We start from the raw sequence: 12,378 nt of genomic DNA, 5'->3' as shown, positions 1-12,378 counted from the left end.
CTTTCGACTACCCCATTCTGTTGGGGCTCACTAGGCGTTGAATACTGGGCAACTATGCCATTTTCTTGTAGGAACCTCGCAAAGGCCTTGCTATAGTGCTACTTGTCCATACGGTGTATAGCATTCGTAGTACTCCCCGCAATATGATCTTACTATCTTTATTTTTAGGTCGTGTTGATTCTCAACTTTAGCCTTAAACTGTTTAAAATTTTTTAAGGCCTCTAACCTTTTTAATAGGATAAATGTAACCAAAGCAAGAGTAGTTGTCGATGAAGGTTATGAATGAATCGAACCCATCTACTGTCCTTACTAGGAAATGACCACATATATCTGTATGAATTTATTTTAATATTCTTGTATTGTGCTTAGCAGTTTTCTTGATTTGTTTCACAAATTTACTCTTTATGCAGTCTTTGCATTATTCTAAGTCTATAAAATCTAAAGTATAGAGAATCTCTTCCTTAACTAGACATTCATTCTCCCTCTCATAATATGGCCTAAATGATAGTGCCATAATTTTGATGATGTTTTACCATCATTTCTCTTTCTTTTTCGGTAATTAACAACATCACGATGTGAAGGCAAATAAAGCATGTCCCGTCAGATGGTGAGACCCACATTATTATTATCGACCTGAACGATACATTATTTATCACCAAAGTGACAATGAATATTGTTTTGATCATCTAATCTAGAAACTAAAATAAGTTCCTTCTTAAGAAACGAACATGGTTACATCTCTTAATAATAAATGAAAACCATCATCTAAGACTAGAACTAAATCTTCAATGGCTTCCACTTCTGCCCTTTTTCCATTGGTCACCTTAATTGCTTTTTGGCCCTTTAGGCGCCTTTGGATTGAATGGAAGCCTTGTAGAGAATTGGCAACATTAACAGTTGCACCTGAGTCAATGCACAAAGAATAACTAGGATATTCTAAGTACAATGACTCATATACAAAAGTAACATGGTCTTTACCATTCTCAAGCAGATAGAAGGCTGGGAACTCTCTCTTGTAGTACCCTATCTTCTTACAGTAGAGGCATGTGTTACGGGGAACTGAGAATTCACTAGACTACTTTGGCTTGTTGTTGCTGGTTGAAGCCTTGTCATTTTGCTTCACTTGTTTCTTGAAGTTTTATTTGAGTTCTTGTTCTGTTTTGTGATGGTATGCTTGGTAAAGTTAGTAGAGTCACCTTTTTGACTCTTCAACCATTCTTCTTCATAGGCACACTGTGCCATAAGTTGATCCAGGTTTCACTTGTCCTAGACACTGGTGTTGTCCTGAACATAAAAGGTCTCATACTCCTTCGATAGAGACTTCATTATCATAAATGCTACAAATTTCTCGTGCAAAGGTTGCCCAAGGTATTTGTTCAACTTAGTTACATTGGATTTTTTTTGAATGAATGGCCTCACTCCATTTCCATCATATTTAGTGTTGACAAAATCACTCATCAAGGCACTAGCATAAGCTTTAGAAGACCTTGTGAAATGAGAAGCTGCCTTCTCAAGGTACTCTTTGGTTATTTCACAATCTATAATAGCACCCTTAATAGGGTCCTTGATGAGACTCTTAATTAGAGATGGCAATGGGGCCCCGATCCCTGATTCCCCATAGGGAGTTCTTCCATTAGGGTATGGGGATGGGGTAGTTTTTTCCCCACGGGGATGTAAACGGGAAAAATTATCCCTCGACAAGTAAACGGGGAAGGGATGGGGAAGCATTCCCATCGCTGTTCCCCACGGGGACCCGTTAAACTAAATAATTGTCTTATCAAGAGATCACTTGTTGTGCAAATGTGTTTATTTTGATGTACACGTAATGATTTTTCATCTGATAATGTGTATAAGTGACAATGTTTTGCATTAATAACAAAGGAAGTATGTTCTAATTATAATTTAAGCGGGGACGAGGATCCCCGACGGGGATTTATCCCTGTAGGGAACGGGGATGGGAAAGGAATGTCCCCTCAAGCATTTGTGGGGATCCCCGTGGGGAAGTTTTTTCGTCACGGGGACGGGGATGGGCAGCTAAAATTCGATGGGGAATTCCCCGTTGCCATCCATACTCTTAATTATGATCAAACACTTTTTGTTCGATCGTTTCAACCTAACCTTGTCGATGTTGTACTGTAGCATTTTGTGGTCATACTGTGGTGAACCCATTGTGGGCTCAGTGGGTTTGTCAAACTAGAGTGAGTAATCTATTTCACCCATTGTGGTCAGCATCTCAATCTTTTCCCCCAAGAAAGGTAATTTATACCATCTAACAGTTCTATCTTCCATAACTGACCAATGAGTAGGACAATGCGTGCACCTTAGCAAAATAAAACAAAAAGTATTCAGGACAATAATATAAAATTCTAAAAACATAAAACTTGCATGAATTAAATATTCAATGTTGGTTAAATAATAATCATGCCTCATAAAAACATATCTAGCTCTAAAATTCTAAACCATCATTGGATGATATAGAAAACATAACTTTGTTCTAAATATGGTATAAAACATTCAATGTTGGTCAAACATTTAAAATACCACAAAATTTCTGAACTTCTGTGCAATTAAATGAGAATCAATCCACATTAGTTTCTTAATTAACAAAAAATGCATAAATATATACTAAACTACTTAGCGGAAACAAAAATAGCCCAGAAATATATCTGGAAAAAATCTACATCTCAGAATAATATTCCCTTCCAATTTTCTATTTCTTTCTCAATTCTGTTTCTGCATAAATTGTAAAAGGAAATGAACAATTCTGAAAAACAAAAAAAAGTTCTTGTATTGTTGTCCTTTCGGCCTTGTAATTGTGTGGCCCATCGGCCTCTCTGGAGGGAGGCACGCGTGCCCAGGCCTCAACCTGGACCCGGGCCATGCATTCGGCCCAAATGGCCGCACGACGCCCGCTCGCATGAATCTCCACCGTCTGATTGATCTCTATTTCATGGAACACTGTAGACGGATATAAAACCCAAAAATCAGGAAACCCTAACATATTTCCTTCTTTCTCGGCTATGTCGCGTCGCTCTCTTCTCCCTCCTCCTCTTTCTTCTCCGGTGAGAAGAGAATGAAGGGCCAGTGGCCATGGCGGCACCGTCATGGATCTCCCCGTCGGTGTGCCCTTCCTCGTAAGGGCGCTGCTGTAGGTGAGGTCCTAGCGATGCTTGAGTATTTCTAAAAGGAAGCCGAGGTGGAGGATGATGACGATAAGTCGCTGTCATCTACGGCTCAGACCCCGGTAAGACCTCCTCGCCTTTCTCATGTCTTATACCCTTTCTATTTCTTGGATCTCTGAATTATTTGGGAATTAGATCGTGAGACTAGGGTTTTTGTTCTTGGATCTAGGGTTCTGTTACTCGATCATGAATGCTTCTGTCTTGATCTTTAATTAGGGTTTTGTTCACTAGAGAATGCATCCCCTTCCATAAAAATCCCTCTGTTTATTTTCTCTTCTTGACTAAGAATTAATATGAGTACTTATCTTTTATGTTTTCTTCCTTCAAATCTTACTCAAATTAAAATAATCATACAACATAACCTGGCTCTTGATGCCATTGACAAATTATAGGATCTTGGACAATGTATACTTAGTAATTCGAACACTTTATTAAACATAGAATTGATCTACTCTTCTACATAGTGCAAACACATGAATAAAGAGGGGGTTAAAGCACACCATCTTACCCTTGATGAAGGGCAACGTTTGTGAGGCGGGCGACGCCTGCTCTTGTGCCTTGTAGCGGTGAGGATTGATCTTGGCGCGGTGGAGGAGGAGCAGGGTCACCACCGCCGCCTTGATTACCGCTGTCATTCGCCTGCAGTGGAGGAGGGTTGAGGATAGACGCCATTGGCACGCTGGAGTCTTGTGATGCCATGGGTCAACACTCTTTCGGTCACATTGAGTGCCTAGGCGATGGGAGCCTCTATTTTTGGATGTATAATTAGGGTTTTGGGCGAGCGATTAGCGTTAGCTTAACCTGCTAGCCCTAATCCTCTATTTAATGTGGTGCTCGGTGGCCCTAGGGATGGAACCATGGTTAGGTTGCCCCTGCATCAAGGGCGGGTAGTTAGGAAGTTAGTTAGGATTAACTCGACTCTGATTTCTATTAATCAGCTGGTGTATAGAACATTCTAACAATATATTCTAGATTCGCACTGGCCACTTCCACTCTCCTTGTGATTATGGGTGCTCATCGTCCCTTGATGCAAGACACCACTCTTTTTCTTGTTGTGGCAAGGATTTTGCAGATGATGCACCTTAAAACAACATCGCTTCTCTCCATAAATAGAAATGTCCGAACCTGGAGTCCTATTGGAACAATTAGATATGAGGATATCAACTTAGGTAAAAACTGTTGTACAATCAAACTAACAAAAATCATAAAATAATTATGATTATAATTTATTATTTACTCTACTAATATATCAAATTTTAAGTTTTAATTATAATTATACTTTATTTTTTACTCTACTAATATACCAAATTTCAAGTTCTAATTCATCTTAGGTTAAAAGATATAAAAAAGAAAATTCTATCATTTTTAGCCATTTTTATTGGATGGAACTTTTCTTTCTATATCTCTTAACATAAGATGAATTAAAACATGAACTCTGATATATTGATAGAGTAAATAATAAAGTGCATATATAAATAATAATTTTTCATAACTTCTGATAGTTTAATTGCACGACCATTACATAGTAAGTTTGATCGGAACCATTAATTGGACCTATAGTTGGACCTAGATAGATACATACAAGGAATGTACAACGAGACAACTACTACGACCTGCTTCTCTAACTAGCATGGCATGGGAATGCACCCTACTGTTTAGTTGGCTGGACAAGGCTATCTCTAACTCCTTTCCTATCTCATTTTTCATCGTACCTTATAATTCAAACTCCACTCTGTATGTAGTGCTATATACAGTACAAAACTATGCGAAAGGGCATCTAGCCTAACGGTTAAGGACTTTCGAGTAGCACCTCCAAGTCCTGGGTTCGATTTCTATCGGGAGTGAATTTTCAGGCTTGATTAAAAAAATCTCATTGTTGTGCTCCATCCGCTCTCGGGTTACGATGTCCTGTGCGACACCCTCCGGTTGGGCCGTTGCAGAGTGGACAGTTGACGCCGGCTCGTCAGTGATGGGGCCAGGATTCGGGAATTTTCTCGGCTGGAACCATTGTTTCAGTCTCTTCTTATATGGAATACTAGGAGGGCGGTTTTTCACTCTTTGGCCGAGTTTTTTTTTACAGTACAAAACTATATTTTGTACAATCGTATGCTAGACATAGTCTAAGACGATAAGTAATAGGATGCAGTTCTTTTCCACTTGTTTATTCTCGTTGCTCCTCAGTCCTTGTTAGCATTAGTATGTGAGATCAGCTAAAATGGCAAATGATATGGAAGGATAGAGTATAATAGTATATGGTTGGTTGTCTCACTGGTTGAGCGAAAGACTTACGGTTCCTCTGGAAAGACTTTTGAGACACTTTAGCTCTGGCTTCTTGGCTGAATTGAATCCTACCCTGTGAAAAAACTCTAGAGGAGAAGCCTTTTTTTGTAAGAGAAGAGTCAAGCCACCTTGGCTTCTACGACTTCTCTAGATTCTTAGATAAAACTGTTTGCAAAGAAGCCCTACCAACCTTATTATAATCCTCGGATTCACAACATTTCTTATCAGTGCTAGTCATCAGTCAGATCTGTCCGTTTGCCCTCTGGTTCTGTATCCGACAAAACGTGTCCTGTTTTTTTCCTCCGGCTCCCATTTGTAAATTGATAGCATGATCTATTGCACTACCTTTAGTGGTAGCACTGATGACCAAATCGATGGTAACAGGAAATAAATCATAGTCTGAGAGTCCAAGCAGTGACTAGGAAAATGGAACCAGTGAGGCATGCAGACGCATGGCGCTCATCTTCGCCGGCAGTCACAGCTCAGAACAGAACAAAAGTACTACACCACCCATTTCAAACCATGGATCTGAAAGATTGTTCGGGGCATTCTTTTTTCGAACAAGAACAAAAAGATAGCAGACCCTGGCCGGCATCAAGCAAATACTCACCGTCCTGAAACATAATTCTTTTTAGCCTACTTTTTCGTCCACATTCGAATGAATGATAATAAATATAAACATACATACAAACCATATTCATAAGTTAATATTATATATATAGTCTGAAACGAATTATATTTTGGGACGGAAGGAGTATTAAACTTAGCCTTGCATTGGAATACAGGTGCACGTATCATTAGGATGTGTTTGACAAACATGAATACATGATTGTCGTATTATGAGATCAACATATATCATGGTTGTTGTCTTGTCCCTCTGCACTTACCACCGTGGACGTAGCTGCAGATGAGTCACTGACGTGCGGAGCCGACCATTGCATGGCCCCATACACAAGCGATCGAACGTAAGAGGAAACGTTTACTCCTAACCCCAGCCTCACCGTCGCCTACGTAGCTTGAGTTGGCGAGTTAACCGCCAAACTCCTTTTACCAGTCACACACTCACTCACGCCTAGACCAATAATCTGTGTTTGCCTTAAGCGACACGGTCGAGTGCGGATTACAATTCCTTTTTGTATTTTTCAAAACCGTTTTGTTGACCAAAGTTTGACTTTTACATTTTCAAATTCCAAATCAAAATACATAAAAAAATTGGACCGGTTTTTAAATTTCGGACCAGACTGATAACGAGAAATTTTGTCGAAAACAGTCACTTCCCGAGCGAGAAGTTTTACCCTGGTGGCTACCCATTGACCGCCTCAAGCTCTAAGACGCAACAAGGCCAAAAAAAAGTTTAGGAGTGGAATAAGCAAATTTTTAAGCCTTGCACGGCTGAGTTAGAGCTTATCTTTTCCTCTTTTACGGTAAGGCCCATGCCATGATTGAAGACGCAAACGAACTTATGGTTAAGGCCACGGTCACGAGAGAACCATCATATTAACTATGTCTAGGGGTCGACAAGAAGCCAACGCCTTTGCCTTCATCAAACCCTAGCTACCATAGATCCAAAGGACCTGATCCGCTTGTGGTTCAGAATTGCCTATCAAGCCTAGGCCTGAATGCACTAGTCATCTACAGGACCCGCAACAAAATGAGCTACGTTGAGACCCATGCAACAAAGGCTAGGGTCGGCGTGTCGCAGAGATAGTAATGATGGTGCTGGAGCTCTTCGCCATTCACGCGCAGCTAGTCTTAAAGAGCAAGGCCAGAGAAGACGACCGAGACGAATGCCGACAAGTACGACTTTACCAAGGTAGAACGACTCGTTTTGCCACGACGCAGTAGCTCCTTTCCTGAGAAGCTACCGGTAACCGACACCCACCTTAGCCTATAAAAAGGAGAGGATCGGCCGAGAACAAGGAGAACACTCATGCAGACCACAGACGACCACGCCAAAGCACACGAATGACTACGGAGGTCGAAGCCAAGGAGCACACCGCCACGACAACCAAGGCTTAGCTAGGTAGCGAGCACCAGATTCGTAGTCCTTAGGCCACACCACGCATAAGAAACTTGAGAGCCTCCTCCCTCTCTCGCTCGCTTGTAACCCCTACTACGAGCATTGAGCAACAAGGTGCCGGTAGCGTAAGCCACCAAAGATTGGATGTAGGGACGTTTTGCCATAAGCAGTATAAATCTTGCGCTCACTAAGCACACATCTGGACCTAGAACGCACACAAATAAATTTACTTGTCAGAGCTGGTTTGAAACACCGTAAACTCAGGAAGAACCTAGATACTGCCTTCTAGGAGGGACTCCGTTGGGGAAGAGGGGTTTTAGGAATGCTTTAGAGTCAAGAGACCATCCAAAGCGCCTCAAGTCGATGTAAAGCCGAAGAGAGGTGAAGAAGCTACAACTAGGACTAAAACTAGATCTAATCTAAGAACAAAAAAGTAAATAAAAGAATATTGTTGTTTTGGTTCGATTGATGGTGCTCCAATCGGCTATATCCTATATACCTTTACTTGGTGAAATCAAACAAAATTTCACAAGATATCCAAAAAAAATCCGCAATAAATCAGGACTCAACCCGAACTGATGTAATTCTGAGCAGTTTGGGGTTGAACTGTTCGGACCTTTCCCACCAGACTGTTGGGTGGTGCGAGATTAGGTGCTCAACAAGAACCATTAGTATGTAGGATTATGTTAATATTCTTATTTGCCTGACGGAAGCATGCAAACATTGGTTAGGAATATGAAACTGATTAATCTTTTAATTACTTTCCTTTCCTTTTCTCGTGAAGTCATGCAACTTGGATCTGCAAGTAGCTGCAATGATGGACCGTCTTACCTCCAACCAGGGTAAAGAAGAAATGAGAGGTGGATGTGGATGGGTGGTGTGGGCTCCCTGGATTTTATATATAAAAAAACCGACCTCGTCCCTTGCATTCTGCAGCTCAGGAGCAAACAAACTCCAGTTCTCCCATTGATATCTCGATCATCTCCTGATACACTTCTCCCGTCATGCATCTCCTTGCCGCTCTTTGCGGCATCCTTTTCTCCCTGCTGCACACTCCTACATGCTCGGCAGCGACAGATACACTCTCGCGCGGTGGTTCGCTGGCCGGAGACGCGAGGCTTGTCTCCAGCAACGGCAAGTACGCACTCGGCTTCTTCGAGACCAACAGCAACAATCCCACGCACAACGCCTCCAACTCGTATCTTGGAATATGGTTCCACAAAGTCCCCAAGCTGACACCCGTGTGGAGCGCCAACGGGGACAATCCGGTCTCCAGCCCTGCTTCGCCGGAGCTCATGATCTCCGACGACGGCAACCTGGTCATCATAGCCGACGACGGCACCAAGGTCTGGTGGTCTACCCAGGCCAACATCACGGCCAACACCACCGTCGTCGTCGCTGTTCTGTTGGCCGACGGGAACCTTGTCCTGCGGAGCTCCTCCAACTCCTCGGACGTATTCTGGCAGAGCTTCGACCACCCAACCGACACCCTGCTGCCCGGTGCGAAGCTGGGCAGAAACAAGGTCACCGGTCTGGACCGCCGTTTTGTTTCAAGAAGGAATTCGAACGACCAAGCTCCTGGTGTTTATTCCATGGGCCTAGGTCCTGGCGCCCTTGATGAGAGCATGAGGCTCTCATGGAGATCTACGGAGTACTGGTCCTCCGGTGAGTGGAACGGCAGATACTTCGACGCAATACCGGAGATGTCGGGTCCTCGTTACTGCAAGTATATGTTCGTTACCAGTGGCCCAGAGTTCTACTTCTCCTACACCTTGGTGAACGAGAGCACAGCGTTTCAGGTCGTGCTAGATGTCTCTGGCCAATGGAAGGTGCGCGTATGGGACTGGGACAGAAACGACTGGATCACGTTCAGCTACTCTCCAAGAAGCAAATGTGATGTCTATGCTGTCTGTGGAGCCTACGGGATCTGCTCTAACAACGCAGGTCCGTTGTGCTCCTGCATGAAGGGATTCTCTGTAAGGTCGCCTGAGGACTGGGAAATGGAGGACAGGGCTGGCGGGTGCATCAGAGACACTCCATTGGATTGCAACGCGACAAGCATGACAGATAAGTTCTATCCCATGCCATTTAGTAGGCTGCCCAGTAATGGCATGGGTCTGCAGAACGCTACAAGCGCGGAATCATGTGAGGGATCTTGTTTGAGTAGCTGCTCTTGCACTGCATATTCCTACGGCCAAGGCGGTTGCTCTCTGTGGCACGACGACCTAACCAATGTAGCAGCTGATGATGACACTGGCGAGACTCTCTACCTTCGCCTTGCCGCGAAAGAGGTCCAAAGCTGGCAAGACCGCCATAGACATGGAATGGTCACCGGTGTAAGTGTTGCTGTGGGCGTAAGCACTGCCACTGTGATCACCCTAGTGTTGGTCTCTCTAATTGTGATGATGATCTGGAGGCGAAGCAGTAGTCATCCGGCGGACAGCGACCAGGGTGGCATCGGGATCATCGCATTCAGGTACGCTGATATAAAACGCGCAACTAACAATTTCTCGGAGAAGCTAGGCACGGGTGGCTTCGGCTCCGTATTTAAGGGGTGCCTAGGTGAGTCGGTCGCCATAGCCGTGAAGAGGCTAGACGGCGCCCACCAGGGAGAGAAGCAGTTCAGGTCCGAGGTGAGCTCAATAGGCATCATCCAGCATGTCAACTTGGTTAAACTCGTCGGGTTCTGCTGCGAAGGTGACAGGAGACTCCTTGTCTACGAGCACATGCCGAACCGTTCCCTCGACTTCCACCTGTTCCACCAGAGCGCGCATGGCGGTGGCACCACCGGTTTGCGCTGGGACATCAGGTATCAGATAGCTCTCGGTGTTGCCAGAGGCATAGCGTACCTGCACCATAGCTGCCGAGACTGCATCATACACTGTGACATCAAGCCGCAGAACATACTTCTCGACGCGTCCTTCGTTCCGAAGATCGCGGACTTCGGAATGGCCAAGTTTCTCGGGAGGGATTTCAGCCGCGTCCTGACTACGATGAGAGGAACTGTTGGGTACCTCGCCCCTGAATGGATCAGCGGAACAGCCATCACATCGAAGGTCGATGTTTACAGCTACGGCATGGTTTTGCTGGATATCGTATCGGGAAGGAGGAACGCCGGCAGAGAAGCTTCCACCGACGGTGATTGTTGCCATGCCAAGTGTTGTTTCCCTGTGCAGGTCGTGGACAAGCTTCTCAACGGAGGCGTCGGAAGCCTTGTGGATGCAAGCTTGGGCGGCGATGTCAACCTAGACGACGTTGAAAGAGTCTGCAGAGTTGCGTGTTGGTGCGTTCAGGATAATGAGTATGATCGCCCTACAATGGTTGAGGTGGTACAGTTTCTCGAAGGCCTGTCTGAGCCTGATATGCCTCCCATGCCAACATTCCTTCATGCTATCGCTGGTGGATCGCCTTGATGCTTTAGGGCTTGTTCGTTTTGTTGTTAATCCATGTGGATTATTGAATGCGATATCTCAATCCACTGCAATTCACATAAATTACTTGTATGCATGAGCGTAATCTGGGTCAATCTATATATATATATATATATATATATATATATATATATATATATATATATATATATATATATATATATATATATATATATATATATATATATATATATATATATATATATATATATATATATATATATATATATATATATATATATATATAGCAGATGTCCTCTAAAGAATGTTGATGTACGTTGTATATACATGATATTCTCAAATTGAACTGCAGACACAGTTCGAGGATACTGCTTGATATCTCTGGAAAATGACGCTACCTGTTTCTTATGGCATGATCTTTGGGAAGGTAACATTTGGGGCCAAACTTGCCGGTCGGAGCTTAATTTATTCCTTTTGCAAAAGTCAACTGAAGCATATGTTCAGTTCTTCGGAGCTCTCAGCGTTATTGCTGACAAACTTAAGGCTGTCGATTGTGATCTCCTGCCTCAGAGTGAAGATTGCCGCCATCGATACGATCACCGTGTTTTCATACCTGCCGCGCCCAACTGTCGAGGATTTTTAGCAATAAGTTTATATGGAGTAATCAAGAGATTAAAGAACAGAAAGTAAACACATAAGGGCCCGTTCGTTTCTACAAGAATACACCAAGAATTGTTTCTGTTGATCAAAACATATACAAATTAGAGAAGCAATATGAGCAGGAATAATTTCGGTCCTCCATTCCATGTCAACCGAACAGGCCTTAAGGACACGGGATTTAGACTAGTTTGGACTCTTGGCTTGAGTTTATATGGTAGCATGTACTGTCCGAGTCCGGACAGTCTGGCGTGTTAGCCTAAACAGTCCGAGATTAGATCAATTTGAGTTGTAGTCCTGATTTCTTTCGGGGTTCTTTGGATATCTCACGAGATTTCGTTGGAGTTCGCCTAGGAAATAGTCTAGACAAATACGCATCGTCTGGGAGGGTCCCAAGCCTCGGAGAGAGACGATGGGCAGGAAGGGAAAGGCCCCACTTTTCTCGACGAGACCAGATGTTTGTTGATCTTCGGCGGGCCCGACTACTAAGGTAGTGTTTGGTTGAAGAGTCAAGTATAACGGAGTCGTTCTGTCCCAGTTTTGTTGCTGTTTGGTTACAAAGTAATTAGAACGGAATGGCTCTAATTAGGAAATATTCTCCTCAGATTCGGAACCATTCCGCTCCAAAAAATCAACCGGACGGAGCCGCTCCGTTCCCATCCCGCTCTCACAATCACGCTCCGTCCCGTTCACTCTGCAACCAAACAAAAAACAGAGCCGCTCCGTTCCAGATTACCAAACACAAAACAGAGCGGCTCCGTTCCTAGAATCAGAGATGGAACGGCTCTGTTCTACTTGTCTCCTCAACCAAACACTACCTAAATGTCTAGGAGACGTCGAAAACTCG

General features: G+C 43.6%; 1 protein-coding gene across 1 annotated transcript; it reads left to right on the top strand.

Moving 5' to 3' along the window:
- The first annotated feature begins 4,918 nt into the window (after positions 1-4,918).
- On the top strand, positions 4,919-10,970 carry LOC103641631 (G-type lectin S-receptor-like serine/threonine-protein kinase At2g19130). The gene has a single exon (XM_020546090.3). It carries the CDS (start codon positions 8,487-8,489, stop codon positions 10,893-10,895), a length of 2,409 nt encoding a protein of 802 aa, XP_020401679.1. The 5' UTR covers positions 4,919-8,486; the 3' UTR covers positions 10,896-10,970.
- Positions 10,971-12,378: the final 1,408 nt, after the last annotated feature.

The sequence above is a fragment of the Zea mays genome, chromosome 10 (genome assembly GCF_902167145.1).
Source record: "Zea mays cultivar B73 chromosome 10, Zm-B73-REFERENCE-NAM-5.0, whole genome shotgun sequence".
In the NCBI taxonomy this organism is placed as follows: Eukaryota; Viridiplantae; Streptophyta; class Magnoliopsida; order Poales; family Poaceae; genus Zea; species Zea mays.
This window is presented reverse-complemented; position numbering and strand designations above follow the sequence as displayed.

Bases quoted from the DNA above. Each gene is read 5' to 3' on its own strand.
- LOC103641631 (XM_020546090.3), top strand. From the start codon at position 8,487: ATGCATCTCCTTGCCGCTCTTTGCGGCATCCTTTTCTCCCTGCTGCAC.